The sequence below is a fragment of the Antedon bifida genome, chromosome 10 (assembly GCF_963402885.1).
Source record: "Antedon bifida chromosome 10, ecAntBifi1.1, whole genome shotgun sequence".
Classification (NCBI taxonomy): Eukaryota; Metazoa; Echinodermata; class Crinoidea; order Comatulida; family Antedonidae; genus Antedon; species Antedon bifida.
Window position 1 is genome coordinate 15,988,994 of NC_136235.1, and position 25,591 is coordinate 16,014,584.

Consider the following 25,591-nt stretch of genomic DNA (forward strand, 5'->3'; position numbering starts at 1 on the left):
GCCTACAGATACTGTATCTAGAAATTTGCCTAAAAATTACAGAAACAGTAATGAAAATCGGCTATGGCCCATCACGGCTTATGCTATGTAAAATAAATACTAAACTACAGTACCAATAAGAAGTCACAAACATGAAAACTAGATAGCTATGAAAACCCATTTTGTAACATAATATCACATTTTCAATATGAAAAATCAAATATTAAAAATTACTTCATAAAGAGTTCCAAAACTTTGCAAAATCATTTTAATCAACCCAACTTCAAATGGAAATGCATATTTTTCTAATAACACATAATAAATATCCATTTTTCACTTTTGTATCGATATTGTTCAATGAATAATTTTAGAAAAAGTGCATATTTTAAGTACTATACAAGGAGTTCATACTGTATGAAAAGGTCACTATCCTTGGGGTTTATCTCCAGATACATTAACCAATCAATATCCTTATCATCCTCACATTAAAGTACTCTAAAGCTTTGTCTACACTATCAAACTAATTTGACAACAAAAGTGTGATGTGCCCAAATATGGTAGTGATATGACATGTCCATGATATATGGGCACGTCACATTTTTTTGTTACATAAAGTTTGATAGTGTATACAAAGCATATAATATTGTACTGGCATCTATATTATGTTAAAATAAATTAAACCCTTTTTATCGACATGAGAATAGCTAATATAATATGTAAAGATTGGCATTTGTATGTTGTGAATGTGTGCGATAATTACAAAGATTTTACATTTTTAACATCAGTGTGATATCCTTTATACCTTGTTTAATATAAATATTATTTCACATTTTAATATTATTTTAAGTACAAAAAGTACTTTAACCAGAACCAATTCACTTGAGTGAAAGCTGAAGCTCATAATTCATTCACTGCAATCAAATGTAAAACTCTCCATATTATTAATACTGTAGATACTTTTTTTTGTCTTCAAAGCTCTGTCTACACTAACTGGACATGATGATGTCATATCACTACCATATTTGGGCATATCACTACCATATTTGGGCATATCACTACCATATTTGGGCATATCACTACCATATTTGGGCACATCACACTTTTTTTGTCAAACTAGTTTGATAGTGTAGACAAAGCTTAACATGTGTTTATTATTCTTGGTTTGTATCCTTTACAAAGATTCAATACACCATTAAAAATATCGTTTACCTACAATATATTATAAAATTACAGTACAAAATACAACACAAGTTTAATATGACTTTTTTCTATTGTAGTATAAATCAATCAATCAATCGTTTGATTTATATATCGATGTATAAAAAACTGAGGAATATAAACATGTCATGGCTAGCTGATATGATTCTTATCTAGTTTAGTTGGGTAATTTGTATTGTTGTTTAATATATATAATGTTTCATTTTCTATTTTGGTTTCTGTTGCTTTTTAATATTATTGTTTAAAAAAAACTACTCCAATATAATTTTGTTGTAGCCTATATTGCTATTATAAATTATGAAAATGTCCGGTACAGTAATTATTTTGTTGTCAAAACAGCTGGAAAACTAACTCCATGTATTTCAATCATAATGCTTTATTCACCAATGGCAAATGGGAGCAAACTACTGTATGATGTATTGATGGTAAATAATGACCTTTCTAAAAGAACACATTTTGTTTCTTAACAGAAAATTTCTATTATTAAACAGTTATACAAAGATGATTAAAAATTGTGTGCAGTATGTAATGCTTTAGTTTTACAAAAACCTGAAAAAGTGCTTGCTAAAATAGCATTATACAATGTAGATTTTATAGAAGAAAAAAAACCAAAACTGAAACACAAAATAAAAGTTTAAAAGCTTACCAGCTATGAAACAAGTAACATTATAGCGTTTACCAACACTTAACTGTAGCATATGTTTTTTGCCTGCCATGTTTTATCTCCATTTTCACAGAGCCCAAACCTAATGACTGAACAAGTCAGTAATCATTGTCAACAATGTGTAGCTCCTAGGGATTTCAGAGTTTCGCTTACTAACGTGTAACCGACCGTCAACACTAACTGATTAACGCATGATAGCTCAGCGTTGCTTTGACCAGAATAACGACGATACAATTCACTTTGTACACCACGTATGAAACAACTCGAGAATTAATTCTACGAAATAAATCCTACTGTACTGCCTTTAACAAGACAGGCACTTAATTATCGGCAATGAGTTTTATCAGGCTACCAGCATTCATAATAAGAGGTTTGCGTGCTCATTTTATTATAGAGCTAGCCATTAAGGCGGTGTTAAAGTCTATTGGGTATATTGCATGCATCCAATCAATCATTTATCAATCAAGGGTGATATATTATTTACTGATAATTTATAATAATTTATTGATAATATTTTCAACTTAACATAACATGTTAGCAAGGAGGATGTGGATACATTATCAAACAAACAAGATTCTACATTTAAAATAAAAATAATAATAGGATGATGGTTTACCAGAGATGAAAAATCAATTTGTTGTACCAAAATTTGGTCCTTGAGTTTTTGTATTGAAATAAAAAATATTGAGGTTGTTAGGTCAACTTTTCAACTGTGTAGTTGTATGTTGTGTACAACGAAAAGGAAAATGTAGAGTATAGAAGGGCTGAATATGCCCACATTTGTGAATTGTTTGAGATCAAAATAACATTAAGGAAGTACCTGTTATGCTAAGATAGCTACACACTTCTAAATCAACTTCAGGGTGTAACATCCCCAAATAAAACTGACAACTATAAAATCCAATAAAAATACAACCAGGCAAACATACAGACAGAAATTATTTACCGGTTTAGATACGAATCAACAAGTTTGTTTTTATACCTCCTGGTCTTTTACGACACTGAAAATGAAGAACAAACTGATGGTCTTGGGTCGGAAGGGTCTTGGAAGTCATGGCAAATTCCAACCAAACAATCAACTTGAGAAATACCATGCAATAATTACTCAAACGAGGGATTCAGTTATGTTAAATGATTATTATCACAGGGAAAGAATTAAAATTTCTACTACTTATTCCTAATTAAAATATCAAAATAAAAGAAATAACAGATTGTTATAAAATTATCGTTATAGTCATGACATTATTATAAATTAATTGCATAGATGAGATGGAATCATAACATTATTTAATGAAGGTTAATTAATTAGTTTAGTATGAATCTCCCTGTGCATAAAATGGACTCAACTTCCTGTAGTAGACAGCCATTTCCTTTACGATTTTCTAACCTAGGAAGTACAGATTTAAAACACCGCCATCTTTCAACATAATAGGCTTATGCTTCACAAAATGTTAAATTGCATATGTTTAAGAAAAATAATTTTTGGCTGTCTGAATGTAGAGGGGGCTATTTATACTAGTTACTAGAGCAAAAACCATTAGGATAACAACCAAAGAACATAACACTCCTGTTCATACTAAATTTTGAGTCAATGGAGTAGTGCACCCTCAATATGTTAGAAAAGTGAAACATTTTCTATACCATTATTAGTAATAATGAAATAGGACAATTTTTATAATAACAAAATGAGTTATATGTCTATGGAATAAATAAAAAGTTAATCCGTTCAGATTTAATATTGTTTAAAAAATCATTTCAACAATGTTCTTCTAAACTTTTATAATAAATTGTTGAATGTTGATATAAAGTTTGAGGAACACCACGTTATATAGTTCTAGTTCTATATACGTCGTGTACCACAAACTTTATATTAACACATTTATTTCACCTTTAAACAACAAATTGTTGAATGAGGTTTTTTTTTCAAATTTCATGTTGAATAGGAAACTATAGAGTGAAATTTGCACATGTATAAGAATGCTTGGGTTGAACTGATATTCTTCAGATAACTAGCTACAAATCATACAAGACTAGATTGATATATAGGCTAGAGATTGAAATAAACAAGGAGTATTGCAAAGTAAACAATAGAGTTCTGAACATTGAGTAAACATGTGTCCTGAATAACTGTGTAACAAAAATGTGATAATGATAATGAAAATAATAGGATAATTTTATGGTGATGACATGAATGATGATATTAATGTGAATAAAATTGGTGTTTACGCCACAAAAGATAACAAAAACTTGGTATATGAGAATGCAAAACTAGAGTATTAAACTGAATACTTTCAGTAACTAAAATGTTTGTGCAAAAAGATAATCACACAGCTAACATATAAACTGTAAAAGCTCTGTCTACACTATCAAACTAGTTTGTCTACACTATCAAACCAGTTTGACAAAAAAAAGTGTAATGTGCCCAAATATGGTAGTGATATGCCCAAATATGGTAGTGATATGACATCATCATATCCATATATGGGCACATCACATTTTTTTGTCACATAAAGTTTGATAGTGTAGAGAGAGCTTTACATACAATGACTTTCAAAATAGCTTTGAAATGAAAGGAAAATCTTTAAGCAGAAAATTATGAGAAAATTAGATTTTATTATATCAGGTTTTATTTCTTGTAGTCACGTTTTTAATATGTTATTATTGCAACAGACAAGTATTCTGTATTTACATTTTAAGATGGATGAATCCATGGGTAACACAAGCATCATAATGACGTGGGTATTGTATTGTGATACTTGGAACAGCTGATACTAAAAATATCAATCAAAGCTGATAACAAGATGAAATTGCATAAAGTAATAATACTTCAGGTAAATTAATAAAAATAAAGCCAACTGAAATCATACAGACGTGAGACTTTGCTACTCAATCATTCAAATGTAAAATTTTTCATATAGTATTTTTTTTTAAATATTACACACACATATTTTATATTCTACATCAAAATTTGTTATTCTATTTTGGATTACAAATAAATTATGATTTAATTTTAATTGATATCATTTATCTTTAAGTTACTACTATACTGTAATAAATAGGAATGAACATAATTAATTTTAGAAGTATGGCATTAATTACGAAGCCACTTTAAGACAGCAAATACTAAAACTTCTTAAAAATTAATTTTATTTCTATTTAAAAGGGAAATTGCATCGAAATTAAAACCCAACAATCAGTGATACGGTTTATTTTATTTTTTAATGGGGGTAGGGGTGGCTCATACAGAAGAAGACTATTCTACATGAGCAACTGGCTGATCTTTTTCTCCTCTGGATATGGTTAATAACAGTCAATCTAATGTGACAGAAATCATAATAACACTACAGTAATACCAATAGACATTGTAGCCGCAGAGTACTAAATAAATTCAATTTCAAAGGTGAAATGACTTTTCTTTGTGATTAATATCCCTAATATTATTTTGGACAATATTGTCTATTATATTATTATTTTAAATGACAAATACAAAATAAAAGAAATGACAAATAAAAAAAAAATAATACAAATTCATTAAAAATAATTTAAACATTGAAACAATATCAACCTGTTTTAATATGATTTGTAATATTATTCAAACAGTTCAGTCACATATCATACATTATTCTTACCAAATTTCTGAATAGAATCCATGCCATAATCTACAGTGCCATATGGTAACAACGTGGATGATAGTGTTTTATGATGTGCTGAACTGCTAAGAGTGAGCACACTCTGTATACAAACACTACCAGCTTTAATAATATGCAAACGAGATTGCCAATCAGCTTGGCTTATCAAGTTTTCTTATCCATGGCTTTATTTTGGTACTATTCAGATATTATAATAAAATACAAATGTATTTTGACATTTTTAATTAGCAATTTTATTTCTTATTTTTCTTAATAATATGTGTATATATTACATAATAATAATTTTCATTATGATAATGTATGTGTGTATTATAGTCGCATTTTTTTTCATGTAATTCTTTTAGAAAAGTAGGCCACATCCGATATGTTTATTTCTGTTAAGATTACATTGTATTTATGGTACTGTATCTCAAAATCAAGCTTAATTTACTCTTAAGCTCTGTCTACACTATCAAACTAAAAGAAGTGTGATGTGCAAAATATGGTAGTGATATGACATTTTCATATATGCGCACATCACACTTTGTGTCACATAAAGTTTGATAGTGTAGACAGAGCTTTAATCAAATATTGAAATGTATAATTAATAACTGTAGTATCTGTAAATATGCTAGGCTATTAAGTACAGTGTTTAATTTGAAGTCTGTAAATTGAATATTCATTCTCAATACCCAACTACAGTATGTAGTACTAATTTCCTGTCAATACGATTGTACATGAACCTAGTTTAAACAGAATATTCACAAGTATATTTCAGACCATTCAAGTACACAGTGCAGGTAAAATATTAACTAATAATACTATAGTATGGTACAAATAGTATGGAACAAGTTTTCACATTTAAAGAAAATGAATATCTATACAACTAAACTATGTACCTACTAATTTTGTCAGACCTGAACCTAGTTTACACAGAATATTCACTAAGCATATTTCAGACCATTCAATTACACAATGCAGATAAAATATTAACTAATAATAGTATGGTACAAATAGTATGGAACAAGTTTTCATATTTAAAGAAAATGCATATCTATAAAACTATGTACATACTAATTTTGTCAGATCTGAACCTAGTTTAAACTACACTACAGTTGTGCAATACTCACTATACATATTTCCCTAATAACCACAGATCAATCAAGTACACAATGCAGCTAAATCATTAAGTAATATTTCATTAATGAATTATCAGTCTTAGTACAGCAGTGGATATACAGGATATTTCTCACCACACCTTCACACTTGAACAATACGTGTTGCAAGGCGTGCTTATAGATGTTGAAGAGTGTGAAAAAGTTATTATACAGAACAATAAATAAAATGCAAAAACATTTTTGTACAACCTGATGTAAAATGTTAAAGAAAATATAACTTTAATCTGACATATATTTGCATAGTAAACAAGATACGAGAAGAAATCTGGTAAACGAGCTACTTGTATAATATGTGAACATTTAACACCGCTAACAAAGCTTGAGAAATAAATCATGCGTTAATAATCTGCATCACCTGCAATAGCGAGTAACCACACTATTTCAACAGCAGATTTCGTTAAATAATCAAGTCAATTCGTAAGAGTCGACGTAAATCTATACGCAATCGCGAGACGTGATAAAAAGTCAGCACAGAAACTTCAATTACAACTTTTGCCTTAACATAGTATTATGTTTCACATTTAATTTAATTAATTCCCAGTGGAATTAAATTAGCAATTCTAAATTAATGTTTGAGTCTGTAGTTTGTTAAAACATGAATAGTAGATGATCTCGGCACATATACATATTTTCTGCACTAGTGCATTTTAATTTCATCATTTTCTCATTTGTTTATGTTATTTAATATCCATACAAGATTAAATTAATGTTTCAAAACGTGGTAAATATATAATTTGTATATAGAATTTTGAACTAATTAATATTTTAGAAACACAAATGTATCCCTTGCAATTTCATTGGTCGCTAAAGTCATTTTTTTCAGTTTTTTTTCCCATTTTAAAGGTACTATTGCACAATCAGATTTTTGAATAAGTTTTGTAATTTTTGTGCAATACGGCTGAATATTGCATGATGATCTCGGCACATATACATTTTCTGCACTAGTGCATTTTAATTTCATCATTTTCTCATTTGTTTATGTTATTTAATATCCATACAAGATTAAATTAATGTTTTTTGATTGGTTGATTTTTATTCTTCCACTTCAAAGGTACTACTGTGCAATCAGAATTTTGTATAAATTTTGTAATTTTTGTGTAACATTGTATGCCTGGAATATTGCGTGATGGGAAAAAAAATATGTAATTTGTATATAGAAATTTGAACTAATAATATGTTAGAAACCCAAAGGTATCCTTGCAATTTGATTGGTTGATAATTTATGTATTTTTTTCCTCCCATTTTAAAGGTACTATTGCGCAATCAGATTTTTGTATAAATTTTGTAATTTTTGTGCAACGTGGTGCACCTGAATATTGCGTGATGGGAAAAATAACAGTCAATTTTTCAACTCATGAAAATATTTTCTCTATTTAACTCATGAATACACATTCATTATTTGCAACAATTTCTTTCAAATATAAGTGTAAGTAACTATTACCTTGATTGTTTTTTCAATTTGGGGAAATTAGGGGAAAATGATGAAATAATTGTTGAATATTTAATTCCTGTTGGTATTTGCCTAATGAATTATTCATGAATCAGGACAAAAAACAATGAAACTTGTATTCAACAGCTGTGGTTAGCAAATGGTTAGACTAGTGTTTATGTAAGTGTTTGATACCTGGTTCAAGTTTTAATACTCAGTAAATTTTAGTTGTTTGAGGGGGGTTGATATTGATGAATAATTTAATTGAAATTATTTAATTGATTAAAAGACAACCGGAATAATAGGTAATATGTAAAAAATCTGGAATGAAATGACTTTATATGGAGAATTGTTATTTATTTCTAGTGTAAGACACAATAAGTATTAAATCATGCCGAAAATGTGTAAAAGTTGAAATTTGGTATGGAATCAATGTGCATGGCATCTCATGCATGTTGCAAATGGATATGCTATAGGCTCATCATTGAAGGAGAAAATAAAAATCCAACTATAAAATAATTTATTTTACTACCTATAGGCTACAAGGTTATGGTTATGGAACACTTAACATCGGAATATATAAATGTGTTTTTCCTTACGATCTTAAAGCACTCAAACGGAATACTCATGGGTACAGTATACATAAAATAACTACAATTTTCTTATACTATTTGTCTAATTTGGGTATTAGTGGATAGTAATCTTAATTGGGTAACATCCTCGTCATATATACCATGCTCTTAGTCAAATTCCCATTGCAAAGAAACATGAGACGACTGTAAAGTTAATGAATGACGCAGGTTGCAACTTAAAAGAAAACACGCACCCTGTCATTAAAGTAATGTTATCCACGGGTATTATGAATATGCTAGCTTGATCATTGTAAATCTTCAATTGTGATTACTGAAAGAACGTGTATTATACAACCTAGAAAATACTCTCATTTAAATCTGATAAAATATAGCTTAAGGACATTTATGATGGTATAAATGATAAATCAAAAAGGACATTCATTATAAATGAGCGCCTGAAGGAGATATATAAACGCCAAGAGTTGTCTTCAAAGTATACAGTACACATGATATAACATAATCGTTATTATAAGACATTTTTCATACAAGTTCTCATATGTATTTGAAGATTTAAGCTAGGAACGATTAAACAAGGAACATTAAATAAATGATAGCTAATATACGATATTGGGTTGCTTGCTCAGTGTATTTTTTAACCATAAATGTACAAAAAGAAATCATTATTTATTATTGTTTAAACATAAAAAAGTACTTCAGGACATGCAGTACATAGTTAAGGTCTGTCCTTAAGGCGTATGATGTGTATTGTTTTGGAGTCAGTAAGATAATGTATGTGTAGCCTTGTACGACTCATTACGAACAATTTTTTTTATGTATTCTTCCATTTATTCAGGAAATTGATGTGCAATTGCACTTTTTGATTTCATATACATTTGGTTTTTTTTATTCATATACTGTGTTTATACTGTTTAAATTATGTCTAAAATAAAGTATTACATAATATTTATATAAAAATGTATTAATATTTACAACTATATACTGTACATTGTTTTGTAGTTTTTTAATTCTCACCGTTAAATCAACAACTTGTCAATATAAATATATCGTTTTATTTAAATGCAACTATAATAAACTGGTATATTATTATTATCCTAGCCTATATCAAATCTGTAAAATTCTATAGAAATAACTTACCATCCACAACAATTTTCACATCATAATCTACCGAAACATATGGACCGACGAACCTCAACATTCTATTTCGTTGTTACACAAAATATCAAGATATTTCTACAGTTAATATCCGCTTGTGACTGAAGAAATGGCAATATTTTATTCCTACTACATAATACTAATATGCACTTGAGCAGATGCAAGTAAAAAAACACTGAAGAGTATTTAACGTTCACTCGTCTTTAAGATAAAGATGCCATTAACCAGATAATGGACTCATCCAAAAATAAATAGGTAGCACTCTGCAGTGACTTTGGCTGGCAAATCAATATGATCAAATGTGTCAGTATAAACAAAAGCACAACAGACTCAATCAATAGACGGAAACAGTGTATTAAAGTACCGATTCTTTCTCAACACAACTATACTCACATGCACATCTTTAAACGGTGCAATGGACGTGCGTGCTGTACGACCTAATAACGATGCATAATTTCTTTTTATCTATTGCACGAATTACTCAAAAGAGCTTCGATTGTATGCATTTGTATAAACGTTGGCTGATGTAAAAAAAAATATGATATATTTTGTCGTTATCCAGCTAAGCTTCAGACCTCTTAACTTTAAGTAGATTTATAGGTATTTTGGTTAAAATCTCCCGAGCAATTTCGTTTACATACGCTGGGAATTAAATGCTTCTATGTAGGAAATGAAAACAGCATTTTCATAGCTTAAAACGCCATTAATTGTAATTTCAAACCTTACAAAAGACGTTAATAGTATTGTTATACTTTAACCGACAAAAGAATATGGCTAGGTGAATGTCCATACAAGACCTACTTGCCTAATTCAATGAATTCTCTAAATCAAATTATAATAAATTTCAAATGGCACGTTCCCAATGAAATTTCAGTTTCCATAGCAATCAAAGAAGAAAACTTTGATTATATATTAATATTAATAATTAACTGATAATAATGTAATTAATAGCCTTTTATCAAGAATACATTCACCTATCAAATATCAGGCGTTTTATATTATGATCTTGTACTATTACCTACTGTATTCATACATGGAATGATGGACGGGTAATGTATATGCTATATAGAACCTCAAAAACATTGCTTTACCATTAAAGGTACTTTCTAGGAAAGTTACAAAATAGTTTGTAGTGAAAAAAAAAAAAAAAATATTGACGATCAGTTTAAAAAATGATGACTAGCCCAATTGCACTAAGAAAAATACTGAAAATACAATCTGGCTATAATAAGGATATCAAATAAGGATATAAAGCTCTGTCTACACTATCAATCATCATGTCCTATCACTACCATATTTAGGCATATTACTACCATATTTGGGCACATCACACTATTTTTGTCAAACTAGTTTGATAGATTGATAGTGAAGAGGAGATGGATCAGACATGATGTTTTGAGAATGAATCTAAATGGATACCCAAGAATAGCACTGACATACAGAATGCACCTGAAGACAATATAAGAATAGTATGAGGTCTGAAGAAATGTAGAAAGAAAAGGAACAAATTAGGGTATGCAGGACGTGGGCACAGGCATTGACTGCAGACCAAGACAGGGAACAATGAAATATTATACAAATAATGAATGAAAAAAATGTACTACTTAACGATTGTTAAATAGTGAGTACTATTGCACGCCATTTGACTCACAACCGTCCAATCAAATGACTTATTTAGGTGTTATATAATAGGCCCTATTCTCCATAGGGAGAAAAGGAATTACTATATTATTTAGTAGACCTAATCATGTCATGTAAATAATGCATCTTGTGTGTATTACTATAATACTAAATACTACTTTACCAAAAACTATATTATTCATTCTCTTAAAAATTCAAAATTGGCAATAGATTATTTGAGTTTTCTGGCATATATATGACCCAATCAAACAAAATCCAATTATATTCAATAAAAGAAGTGTAATAAAAACTGCATGTACAATATATATCGTTATGTCAATAATTAAATCAATATTGTGAAGTTTCATTAAAATGAACGATAAATCATTTTCAAATAGCCTTTTTGCTTTTTTTGTTTTGTAATATGTATAGTATAGTAGTAGATGAATAAAATACTGTACATGATTTTATATTCAGTAGTAGAGGGCACTACAAGACTGCATACCTCCGCCTACATTGAAAGTTTTCTACATAAAATCTGTTCATAAACCAAGTGAAAGTTTACACAAACATACAGGAGCGAAAATATAACCTTCTATTCTAGGCGAAGGTTAGGTACAAGAAATATAATTATCTATAATTATGATCAATACTGTAAACAGCAAGTTATGACTATGAAATGTCTTAAGAAAATGGTTCAGTAGTCCGACCTTTTAGAAGATCATTTATGAATTATCTGGTTGTAAAATACATCTGATCCATTCAAAGGTTTCTACGCTATAGGCTAAATCATACCAACAGGCCCTGAGTAGACATGATTACATGGTAAACCAACACTACCAATATGAAGCATATAATATATACAACATAATAGAAACATAAATATTATATTACATTATCTCATCACCTTATCCAACAATTCATTCTATAAATACACAGAAACAATATATAAACTATTTTTCATAGGAAAAATATAATGTTTGACAACACAACATTATAGGCTGTGAATAAAAACACATAACTACTACGGTATACACACACACTGCATGATTCAACTTGTCAATGTTGTTAATATTAGTTAGTATTAGAAAACAATACTCTAGTCTAAAGTAGTAAACTTACAACTAACTAATATTAATTACTATAAACTAATATTAATTATTAAGGTTAGTAATAACAGAAATGTAAAATTAATAAACACAAACAACAGAAAATTTTAGAGCGCAGGGAAAACACAAAATATGTTAATAATATGTAGATAAAGAGGCTTATAGCAAAAAGACTTGACACAATCAAAACAACATGCAATAAACAATATATTAATAAAAGAAATATTCAATTAACTTTTTACTCACCATATGAGTGCATTTTCCAAGTATGCAAGGGTATAATGATATGGGAGAGAAAAAAATACCAAAACAAATAATGACAGGGTTGAAAGTTAGTGAGGCATGCCGTGGGTAAACAAATATCAATGGTAGAAAAACAGTGGCTTTTATCTCATGACAACTCAATGGAAGAAAATATAGATAATCCATATTACATACAATCAACTTGACAGCAGCTGAAATCTGTTCCGTTTTTAAATATGAATATGCAAATTAGGCAGGCATTTAAAGTTTTCATTCTATTGGAGAAATGATCATTACATGCGAATCATAAACAAAGCCGATTTTAAATAATATCAGTAATAATGTGTTTTTAAATGCGAGTACACATCGAAAAAATTCTAGAGAAAATAAACAACTCAAAAAGGTTAAAGTTGAGTGGATAAAAAAATTCATAATTTGCATAATTTAAAATAATAGAGGGAGTCCTTCAAATTAAGTTCATATCAAAAAGACAAATTATGGAAAATCAATTTTAATGCAAATCAATAATAGAATGTTTATTGCTATAAATTATTACTTTGCATCTATCTGCATACTGAATTTCCAATATTGTAATATTGCTTGGACCAAAGTAATCATATATAAGAAATGTATGTTTCTTACAGAAAAATATTTCCATACTGTATGAAGTGTGTAAAATTAAATAATAAACAAATGTATACTTTAACAATATTCTTTATGTTTTAACTTGGTGTATACCAAACCCAAGTATTTTTTTTTTATTAAAAGTACCTTACTCAGATAACAGATTGGGGAGGGGGAGGGGGGGAGGGGTGGTATTCATAATCATATAATTGGTGTTTAGTATTGTTTTCAGTATATCACCGGGAAAATTCCTTTTTATGCCTGCCTATTATATATTATTCAACATTTGTTGATAGATCTAATAGTAATACTGTTTATTTCAGTACACAGTACAAGGTAATTTTTTAATGTACTTTTTTAATTTAATGTTTTCTTTGAATGATAGTTGTTTTTGTTTTACCGTATCATTCCTGAATGTCCTAAAACCAATCAAAACAAACACTTAATTTAACAAATAACTACAGACAACTTGAAGAGATATAATTTCTACATAAATACTGTACTTACCAAATATATTTTTAAATGTTTTAGAAAAAGATTAAATAAAAATTGTTAGCTTAATAAGCAATTAATTATAAGAGAAAAATATTTTTTCTTAGATAAATAATGCTAATGTAAAAATCTATTTTAGATTTTTTAAACTAGAGATTACTTTGTAACATACTCTACTATTAAAGCAAACATATAAGATGTTAAACAACATAAATAAAACAGCAACATTTGCAAAAACATTCAATAAAAAAAAGTGAAATCAAATTATAAACCATTTCTACCTAAAAGTATTAATAACAACAAACTTTATGATGTAGAACAAGTAGTGGCTGTAGCTTGGTGGTTAACATGCTTGCCTTCCAATCCCAAGGTCCAGGGTTCAATCCTGACCTAGTGCCAGGGTTGTAACTCACGACTCTTTTAACTCCACTCCCTAAGCCTCAAATGAGACTTAGTTTATAAGCACGATAAATTATTAAATAGTTTATCCATCCTGTAATTGGTGAGGTATTCACTGATGTATACGTATATATAAAAAAAAGATTGGTATGAAACTTTCGGTTGCCTGGAATACGCACACCTCTGAGAATGCACAGCATCTGGCATGTTTTCTCTAACGCAATCATGAAGATTCGCACTTGCATCACACCAATAAGTTTTTTCTAATCGAGTGTGCATATATGCATAAGTTATTTTATTCATTAAGGATCTCTAGTCACAGGCACGTGCTGTGATTTGCATCACTAATCAGTGTACAAGACTAGAGCATTGTCCCTCGCGTGCAGAATGTCAGAATTGCATGACCTCAATTTTCAAGAGTCATAAGGTCTTCTGGGGCAATCAGTGAATACAATATTGTTGAAAATCCAAGAGTGATTCGGATAAGTGTCAATCAAATTTAACATATATAATCATACAAACAACATTCATATGTTACAAACACAAATTATACACACACCAGTGACTTAACTCATCAGAGTGCAGATGCCCCTAGTTTAGCACTCCTAAGGGGCTTCCAACGCTAGGTAATTGAATTGGGCTTTTCATGTTCTGGGGTCCCTTTAACTCTGGATCCCTGAATTTAGGCAGTGAGCGCTGATAGCCGTTATGTCACTAACACACATACTTCTGCTCCAATATGTTATTCATAGGAACCAAAATTCAATAATCTTCAGTCAATATATAGCTACTAGACGACAGAAATCTTTATCATCAAATTAAACATTTATGATGATAAAATAAACAACGAATCTGGTTGTTTACACGACGTGAAGATGTAATGTTTGTGATGTACACCTAAATCGAAATCAATAAACTCAGTTTGAAATTTAAAGCTCTTTGCAAGTTAATTAAATGGAAAAGCAACTACCTGTAAATCATAAACTATTTCATTAAATTAAATGAAAACAATACAAAGAAATAATGAACTCAAGTGAATATGTTCAATTTGAAGGGCATTAATAATAATATACTCTATAACAAAAAATACAAATATAAGATTGGGCTTAAACAAATATATAGTTTATCCAAAATAATGTTAAATTTAAAATTCAAGTCATTTTACGGACAGAAAATTAATTTTGTTTACATACTGGAAGCTTTGTAAAATGTAAATATTGAAAATAATTTAGTTCCCCTGATGATAAATTGAACGAATATAAACATGGAACCTATTTCTAACCAAACACCAGCCACTCAATTTATTTTCACCGATGAATAACATTATACTAATTATTACTAATGAGATATACCAGAGTTATTATAATAACCAATTAGATTACAGTATGATATGACCCGAATGACCTCAGAAAAAGATGATTAAAACAATGTACTCACATTCTTTGACTTTATTAGTTGTGACAGGTAAATCAGGTGCCTGAAAGAACATCAAATTGTTGGAAATTAATGACATTGAAAGTATGCGAGTTTTAGTATTAAAATAAGAGTTCATCCACCTTCAATAAATCTGTTTGCAGCGACTGGTCTAAAATATATAATAATAGTCGGCTTTTGAGATGGTAGACAACGGCGAGTTAAAGATGCATTTTCCAACATTTTTTCAGTCTATTTTAATGTCACAAAGTACACTTTTTATAAAATAAATCAAGCATGATGGATTCTACCAAAAAAAAGACAATTCAGCAACAAGACAACACAGGGCTAGGCCAATCTATAGTTAGGGTGTTTGTTTGTTACCAAGTCAGGAAGAGTAGAGTCTACAATACTAGATCCCAATTGGCTAGAGAACATTCAAACTACATTTCGGGTACATTGTTTTTCTCATTTTATTAACCATATAGTGCTAACATCATGTTGTAGCTTTTGTTTGTTTTTGTTTTTATATATCTAGGCAAATTGCCAAGGATAACCATAAGCAAATTCAATCCTGTTCACAAAAGACAAACATATACACAAGATGCTCTACATAAACAAATTCTTGTGTTTGTGAGTGGAGTTGTAAAAAATCCTGACAGACTTGAACCCAGGACTCTTGGATTGTTGTTGTGACAATGCAAGCACCATGACAAACTTACTCTCATAGTATCAGGTGCTTGTGGTGTTTGTCTCTTGGTAAAGTTAGGCTTGGTATGATCTGGATCACTACCAGAGATAAGCAACCGACTCTCCAGACCCTCATCAGTTTCCTCCTCCTCCTCTTTTTGGTAACATTGTACTGTTAGCGTCTCCTCCGAGTCCTTAGCATCATAGTCATCAGGTAATGTAACACGTTGACGTAGCCTTGCAAGCTCTAATTCACGTTTTCTATCAAGTAAATTAAATTTAAAATGTATTTATAGTTAATTAAAAAACATACATTAGGATGAAAATATTCTTCTTGGAATTTAGAGAGCTATCCCTGGTACCATGTCGATGTGATTAGCGCTTTTGTTGTTTTTGTTGTGTAAATTAGTATCAAAATAAATCAAATCAAATCCCACTTCGAAGCAAGTGTTTTTTTGTATGTATTTGTTATTCATTTTCAAATTAAGGAATTTTAGATTAGCTCCTCTATGGACCCATGCCAGCCATGTCTATTCAAACTTTGGGTGCATGGTCATTTTTCAAAGGGTGATTAAATATAAACATGTTTTTATTTATACCTTTGTAGAATTATCAAATTTAGCACATCAATCATATTGCATTACTTACAGTATAGATTGATTAAAATATAATTTTACTTATCTACTCCAAATAAACCATTCATTGACAACATTGTAGTACCAGCATCATGTTTACGGAATGTAGAATTCCTTCTTTTTATGAAGTTTTAAGAAAATTAATAGTGGAGGCTTCATTCAAGTAAAAATGTTTTAGTCTCAACGATTATAGACAACGTCATATATAAGTCAAAAATGCTCTCCAGACTCATCTTGAATGAGTTGTAGTAATTAGTACAGTTTTATTTTATTTTATACGTAATTTTACCTTCTATGGACCAGAGATTCCGAAATAGAAGATTAAATGATTGAATGAATGGAGTATAAATGGTTGACAATTTATCAATTTGAAGATAGTAGTAGATTTAAGACAATTATTCAAACAATCATTTAAATGACATAACAAATTTATTTTTAGTATATTGAGCTTTTATGTTGGACGAGTCTCAATATCTGTCCTTCATCATTTCTAAACACAATATGTTATTACATGAAACTAATGCGTAATAATCCTTGAACATACTTACATAGCGTTATGGGCACAGCGTGAACACATAATGTTAAACCAATGAGAGAACTAACTACGACAAAAGCAACAACAATAAAATCGTGTACGCAATCCAACTACTTCAAAACCGCAAATGTAATCTTTAATAAGCATCTGTTTTCGGACTTTGCGACTCCCAAAGAGACCGAAGACTGAATATTGTTTTCACATATCGATGCATCTATACAAGCAGGCTTAGACTAATAATTTGGTTATTACTTCGTCTATTGTTAACACGAACTGCGACAAAGAAAACTACTAACTCGCTCCAACACATAAATTAATATGAGGAAATTGACCTCAATATACTGTCAGGCAAGACTTATAATCAATAGACATACTCTTCTTCATTGTAATAACGTTCCTTACTTACAAACAGTAATCATGTTATAATTCAGTATGCAGAAAATATTGCATATAAAACATGTCAGCAAAAATTGAATTCAGTATGATTTGAATTTTATATGATAAATTGATTTTTTTTCAATGAATTATTCATCATTTTTAATCAATTGTCTATCAACAATGCACTTTGGATAATACCAGAGTTCATTACCTAAGTTTAGTAAATATTATCAACGAATGATGTCGTCAATACACGTCACGACCGTCACTGCGAATTTCCTATTCTAAACATAATTCTATTATTTTACTGAAACTCTGGTCAAATTATTTCTTTATTTCTAATTATAATTAAAAAGACAACTGCAAAAAGCCAGTTCTAAAGGGTCTTTCATACCTGTTCCGGCACGGTTCTGGTCTTGCACTGGCAAATAAAATGTAAATGTTTCGTTTTCACAACGCTCCACGCAGCTGTGTGCCAATCGATATGCGCGTAGCCGTCTACGTTTGATTTGAACCGTGCCACAACAGGTGTGAAAAACGCTTAAGACTAGTACCATTACCTCATTTCTACAGTATAGTAGGCCTAAGAATGTTGTGTGAATGGTACTATTATTGGATAAGAGTAAGACCAAAAGTCTCTTGAAAGACTTTTATATATGAATGATGATTGAGATATGAATTTGTCACTAATGTTTTGCACTCCCATTGCTAATTATCCACATAATGCTGTATTAGTTATTTCAATGTCGCAATTATTTTTCTTTTAGAAATATTGGTATAAATTTTTATAACACCATAAGAATAGAGTATTTAAAAAAATAATGTTTAGATAGTTACTGGCAACAATGCATTATGAATACAATGGCCAATATTGTTCTGCTAACAATAGAGGGCAGTAATCAACTTTTAGTAGACTTCAGAACTTGTCGATGTTTGATTCTCAGTGATGCCCCTGTTTGGTTCATATTGTTGTAAAAACTCCAAAGATTACTCGGGCCCAAAGTCAGTTTGGCAGACCATTTTAGGGTTGGGTTAAGATTATCTCACAACAAATATTGTACAGGCCGGGTATGTCTAGTTCTATAAGTATAATGTACTGCATAGACATTTTTTTCAAAGTATGCATTCTGTTAAGGATTATTAATCATTTATAAAGAGGGCAACTGGACATCAGCTGACCTGCTGGAATGGTTACCCTCTTTAAATGAAGTTGGGAACAAAAATAAAACCAGTAGTATTCACATATATTTTATACTAACCTTCTTAGTCTATCCTGAGCTATCTTTTTCCTGCGATCATCTTCCTCTCTTCTTTGGACCACTTCTGGCTTTAAGACCCATGGAGAGGACTTTGGTGCATACGATGACGGAGCCTTCCGTAATTTCTGTCGACTCGATACAATCGCTTCTTCAAGTTCTTCCATTGCCTTTTGCAATGCTTCCTCATCCATGGCTAGTTTAGGTGCAGCATAGTCCTCACCTGGAGGAGGATAATCCTGCTCAATCTGCTCAACATTATGATACTTGTCATCAGAATTTTCACTGCTATCATTGTCATCAACTGGTTCTGGTTGTTGATACACTACATTGGTATCGCCTTCCTCCCCATCTTCATCTGCATCTTCAAACGCATCTGAAAACTGATCTCCCTCTTCTTCCGGTGTGCCTAACATCGATGTGTTAGTATGTCCAGCTAGTCGCAGTCCAATTTTCTCATATTCCATTGGGCTAATCATTGGATCAACCTTCTTCACAGGTTGCTTTGGTGATGGTAAAGATGATTTTGGCGAGATCATTTTGGATTTATTTGTCTTTTCAGCAATGGTTGTTTTAACATCTGCAAGACTTGTTGAAGCAACAACATCTTGGTTCTCTTCATTTGTTTCAGAATTATTGGAAGGACTTGCATCATCAAATTGACTAGAGATTTTGTTCTTCACGTGCAAACTTTTCATGTGAGCCAATTCACGCTCAGCCAGCTTTTCTAGTAGATTGCCATCAATACTAGAAGGTGGTTTTGGTATACTGTCCAGTTCATTAGAATCAATGTCCAATATATTGTAATGTTTTGGTACTTCTTGACTTGTAGCTGTGCTTTCGCTACCGGTTGTTGTACAACTATCTTCTTCCTCGGATGACGTTTCACGATTGGCAAGTTCATAACTATTACGACGTCTACGCCAGCTAGGTTTCAGAGGTACTATCGATTCTTCCCGAGGCAATGAATCCGTCTTTTTCTTCATATACTCACTACATTCTGCAAAATCATCAAACAGTATATCACCTTTACGTTGATGAGAAGGAAGTCTTGAAGTCATTTCTACTTGCGATTGATGATTTGAATTTGAATTATTTTTAGCATATTGACTTAAATCTTTTTTTGGCCTGGTCACAAATCCTCCTGAAATTCTTTTTGGCGATTTCTTTTTCTCCCGTGGTGCAGCTGAGGTTGCTGCCATATTTTCTTTTTTGACTGGGAAGACAGAAATTTGCTCATTATCATCTCCACCAAGATTCTTAGAAATAAGTCCATCTAACATTTTTTTCCTACTATTGTCTTCAGCATCAACGAATGCCTCTGCTGCCAGACTTTTCTCAATGTCCTGAATAAATTGTTTCTCACTTTTCATACGTGTACTAAGAAGTGAACTTTGTTTTACACCGGTGGATTTTTTTGAACCAGCATTCGTAGTGCTAGAAATGTTTCTATTGCCATCTGTGGTAACTCTGGCAACAGCTTTACCAGAAGTAGTCCTTTTAGATTTTGTCATTTCTGACTTAACTTTACTAGTGCTAATATTCTCAACTATTTCTTGTTTAGAAGAGTCTAAAACGGTTTTTAGGAATGTGGAATTCTGGTTAATGTTTTCCTGCACTTTAGGACTTGATTTTACCACCTTTGTTTTCGTTTTCTTTCTTGACTGTCTCTTTGCAGGCTCTGAATCCGAGGAATGTTCTGAATGTCTCATATCGTTTCCAACAAACTCGTTTATTTTGGATTCTTCATTGCAAGTTTGCTCCGATAATGGAGCCACATCAACTAAAAGTTCACCATTGTAATCATCTAGTAATGTTTTTGAATCAGAAACCTGTGTTTGTCCTTGTGGCTCCAGCCTTTGGTGTATATTTGCATCCAGACTGGCAATTTGAAGCTTAGAATTAACTACAGTTTCTGGTTGTGATATATTTAAAGAACTTGGCACCGGTGAAGGAGGTGGAGTTGGAGGTTGTAGTGCTTGTTCTGATGGACTACTTGTAGTTGGGAGCAACTTTTCTGTGAAGAACAAATCATTTCGATGGCCGTTAGAAGAAGCATGATACTGTGACTGAGAGGAGTAGTTCACATCATCTTCCCATTGATCTTCTTCTTCATCAAGATCTTCATCTTCCTCTAACTTCTGATTCACTGGAATGTTGATATGAGAATCTACAAGACCCGTCGTATAATTACCTGGTGATGAATCTTCTTCTGGACAGTCCATGTCTGCCTCTACAGACTCACTTTCACTCTCATCCCGAGTATCAATCGTAGCAGAAAATCCTCGTTCATCCTCACATTTAGCATCCTGGTGGAGGTACATTACTGGTGGTTTGTTGTACACATGATCAGCTACTTGCTCTTCCTCCTCCTCCTCTTCCTCCTCTTCCGATGATTCATCCTCACTCTCTTCCATGTTCTGAATTCTATTTTCGTTTGGTAAATCATCTTCAGTACATTCATCCTGAGCGGTACCATTGTATAGCTCATTTGTCAGTTTGTGATCACCAACAACCTCTTCTGTACCTTCTGGATATTCCTGGTGGTCTTCTGTATCCTCGGTGTCAGATTCCTCTTCATCTTCTTGAATGTTTCCTTCTTGGATTACTTCATCATTAATTTCCCTGTCACTATCACTCTCTGTCATATCTTCATGGACACCTGCTGAGCTCTCATTTCTTGATGGACTCTCATGATAACCATTCTCAAGGGCCACAATTGCAGGAACATTCTCCTCTGTTCCTTCTTCCTCATCGTCTACATCCTCAAAATTGTCCTGTTCACTCTCATCAGCATCTATGAAAATATTCCTATCGCCTTCACTGGACTGGGATTCTGGAAGGTCACCATTAATGTCTGCGCCATTTGCTGTGCCATTGATAGCAAAGGGAGCTTTTGCTGCCATTAAGTCACTTTCTGCATCTTCAAATGCATCCTCAAACTGCGGTTCGGCCATTTTAAAAATCTGCTCCTACAAAAGAAAAAAACAAAGTTGATTTAGAACATGAATTCTTGAACACAAAACGTAAATACAATTAGAATTAAAATTTAGAATTTAACTTGTTCATCTTTATAACTGTTTTTAATAATTTTAATCAATTTATTAATGTTAGGATGTTAGGGAAATCACTGCATTACAGGAGGTATGTTCTTTGGTATTGTTTTGTGAGAATTAAAATTCAGCAATAATTATTATCAATGTTGATTTTCAATACATCTAAAGACATTTACCTAAACGTTTCAGGACTATCTTTTATGTCAAATACAGTGAGGTAGTGGTAGTGTAGGTTTTATTATTTGTTCATTAAACTTAAACATGTGAATGGCAGTGTACAAGAAATCACTAACTAGATAAAGATAATTCTAAAGTTGATAGTATCTAGCCTTTCTTTATGCGAGTCAAGTCAATATTATCTGAATACATTAAACACAGCATTAATATCGATGTTCAAAACACTTTAAAATTGTCCATGAACCATTAAAGTCAGTCCAACGGGAGACAAAGTGTAACCCATGCATGAATATTATTATTATACATTATTATAGTTTGTTTTAATATACATACACATAAAGAGTATGTTACAAAATATGAAGGACAATCTACACACATTTTCTTTTATATTTCACTTTTAAACACTGATGGAATAATTCTACTCAGTTATTTACTAATCTAAGGTACGGTATGTTCTGCCACTAAATCTCCATGGTTTAGTGGTGGTAGGACTATTGCAATAATAATACAAATTTAGAAACAATAAAAATCAAAAGATTATTTAAATAGATGCATTGGTACAAAGGTCATGAGGTATTCAAGTGAAGAACATAAGAATTGAACAGCGATACAATTTACAACTAATGAATATTTATGAGTTGAATGGGGAGACAATTTTCATACGATGAAAAATTGACTTTTCTATTCGACGAGAAGAAAAAAATCTATACAAATATTTGTTTGTGGATTAACACTGACTTAATTGCAATGTATGGTTTAAATTTAATCTCAAATCAGGTATTCAAATGAACAGTGGAAAGTAACATTTGACTACTCCTTGTGGATGATAACCACATCATTACACAATGACCACAAACTGAAAAACTGGTTCTATCCTTTCTATACAAAATTAGGCTGTACATGGATCTGTGTTTCCTTTGAGAGAGACAGGCCTACAGTAGGCCTACTCTATATGTACCTATTTTGCCAACTACAATTTGTATACAAAAAATCTTGATACATACATACACGGCTATGTACAAGCACATTAACCATTGAGTAAAAACTCATAAAATAAAATACAGTAGTTACTTTAATTGTTTGATTTGAATAACATAGAAACTTATACAATACATCTATTATATAGTTAAACTGTCAATTGATTCAAAAGACTGCGCTGGACTTTACAAAGGCAAGATACTGAAAAAAGACAAACAATAAACCGTCCACAACTTGTAATGCATGGGTGCATCACCTTTTACTTCACAACCCCTTTTATTGTACACGTTGAATGTAACTACATAAGACCATTGTATTATTATACCAGAAGTTTTTCTGATAAAAATATACTGTATTCTGTACTGATTAAAATGATAGCGTGTACTGTAATTTTACAATTCAGAAATTGTGGTATAGTAACAACAAACTCTTGGACCACTGGGAAAAAGAATATTTATTCTGAAAAATACAACAAATTTAGAAAATTAGTATGATAATTTGTTGTGTGTTGTGACTCTTTATTTCTCTATTGATTTCCATTAATGATAATGAGATTTTGTACACAGACTGCTAATAGCATAGCATTAGCTTAATAACAAATTAGCCAATCATAATGCAATATGATACACTAGATTATTATTCCAATAATATTAAAACGTACATAATTCATAATAAAAATGGGTATCAAAACTAATGAAAAATTACATTATTAGATCGTTAATTTTTATTATCACTATAGCAACATTAAATACAATTTAAGAACAACAAATAAAAATGACAATACAGAATCTTAGGTATTAGAATTATTTAACAATCGACGAGAAAATATCGATTAAGATTTCAGAATTAAAATAAAGATATTGTATTACTATTAGAATATTTCTGATTGATACAGAATCGGGTAAAAAATCATGTAATTTTGTCTTGATTTTGACCTTGGAATACTGGCCAGGTCAAAGGTCATTGTTAGTGTTGAAAAATACATTCAGACTAGTAGTAGGCCTATCTCCGTCATTATGGCTTTTGTTGTACATTTAGGTCTAACATACTGTAGAGCAACAAGATTTTCTGTATGGTCTGAACTAGCATAAATGGATGAATTTTAATATGGATTGAAACTGAAAGCATTAAAATTATTCACACATACTGTAGGCCTACTGTAAACCTCTCGCATTGATTTCTACTGTAACAATAGACTGACCAGGGAAGGACCTGACCACTATTGTTATCATCAGTGGCATGGGGATTGCCTGTGCAATGAGAAAGGGTTTGCATGCCAAATCACTTTAACTTTCTTCAAGGTATTATCATTGAATATATCTTTTATTCTTTAAATAAAAGAGGAATTTCTTTTAAATAGTTGATCCCTTTTGCATGTTCTGTAATGTTTTTAACAGGTTACTGTACAGTGTACTGTATTTATGTATGATCTCAGACTAAATCAACAAAAAGAATGAATGAATAACAATCACTGCCAAGGAAAGGTTGGTTAAGACACATTTATAACACAAGTCTTGATTCAACAGCCTAGTCTGCTACGACACTATTTAAACTAGATTAAGATTAATACTTACTATTAGTATACTATAGTTTGTAGAAATATCACATACAGTAAAGCAATATAAACACTCTTGACTTAAGTCCTGGCTTATAGTATATATTAAAGACAACCAAGCTATCATTATGTTTACAAACACAATTGAACTTTAACCAGTAATTTGCATTGAATTGCTGTTCACCTTAACATTGCATAATAACAACAGGTTACTCCAAATAATAAGACACAATGTCAGCAGAATACAGCATGGGGTGTAATTTTTCTAGTATAATTGTGTTTGCAAAAGCCACATGTTAAAATTAGGGATCAGCTTTTTGAAATATTAACCTTTCATATGGATGTATTTATCACCATGAATATTCTGAAAGCAAGACAGGTTCTTATTTGTAGCCTACTGACATCTACTGTAGTACTGGAACTACACTGTCTAAACAAACAAAATCACCAACATGTTACAAAACCTTGCATTACAATTTAACTAAAGCTCTGTCTACACTAGTATTACATTTTATGTGACAAATAAATGTGATGTACCCAAATATGAATATGACGTGAATCTGATGTCATATCACTACCATATTAGAAT

General features: G+C 30.9%; 1 protein-coding gene across 5 annotated transcripts in view; it reads right to left on the reverse strand.

Annotated features, from left to right (window-relative positions):
• The window catches only part of LOC144853891 (uncharacterized), a 52,265-nt gene that overhangs the window by 15,903 nt on the left and 10,771 nt on the right, over positions 1 to 25,591 (reverse strand). For all 5 annotated transcript variants that reach the window (XM_078711750.1, XM_078711749.1, XM_078711747.1 and 2 more), the window contains exons 2-4: positions 19,240 to 22,208; positions 16,465 to 16,693; positions 15,767 to 15,806 (exon numbers count right to left, since the gene is read on the reverse strand). In XM_078711750.1, coding sequence (XP_078567876.1) covers positions 15,767 to 15,806; positions 16,465 to 16,693; positions 19,240 to 22,193 — 3,223 coding nt within the window. In that variant the 5' untranslated portion in view covers positions 22,194 to 22,208. The remainder of the gene's footprint in view (positions 1 to 15,766; positions 15,807 to 16,464; positions 16,694 to 19,239; positions 22,209 to 25,591) is intronic.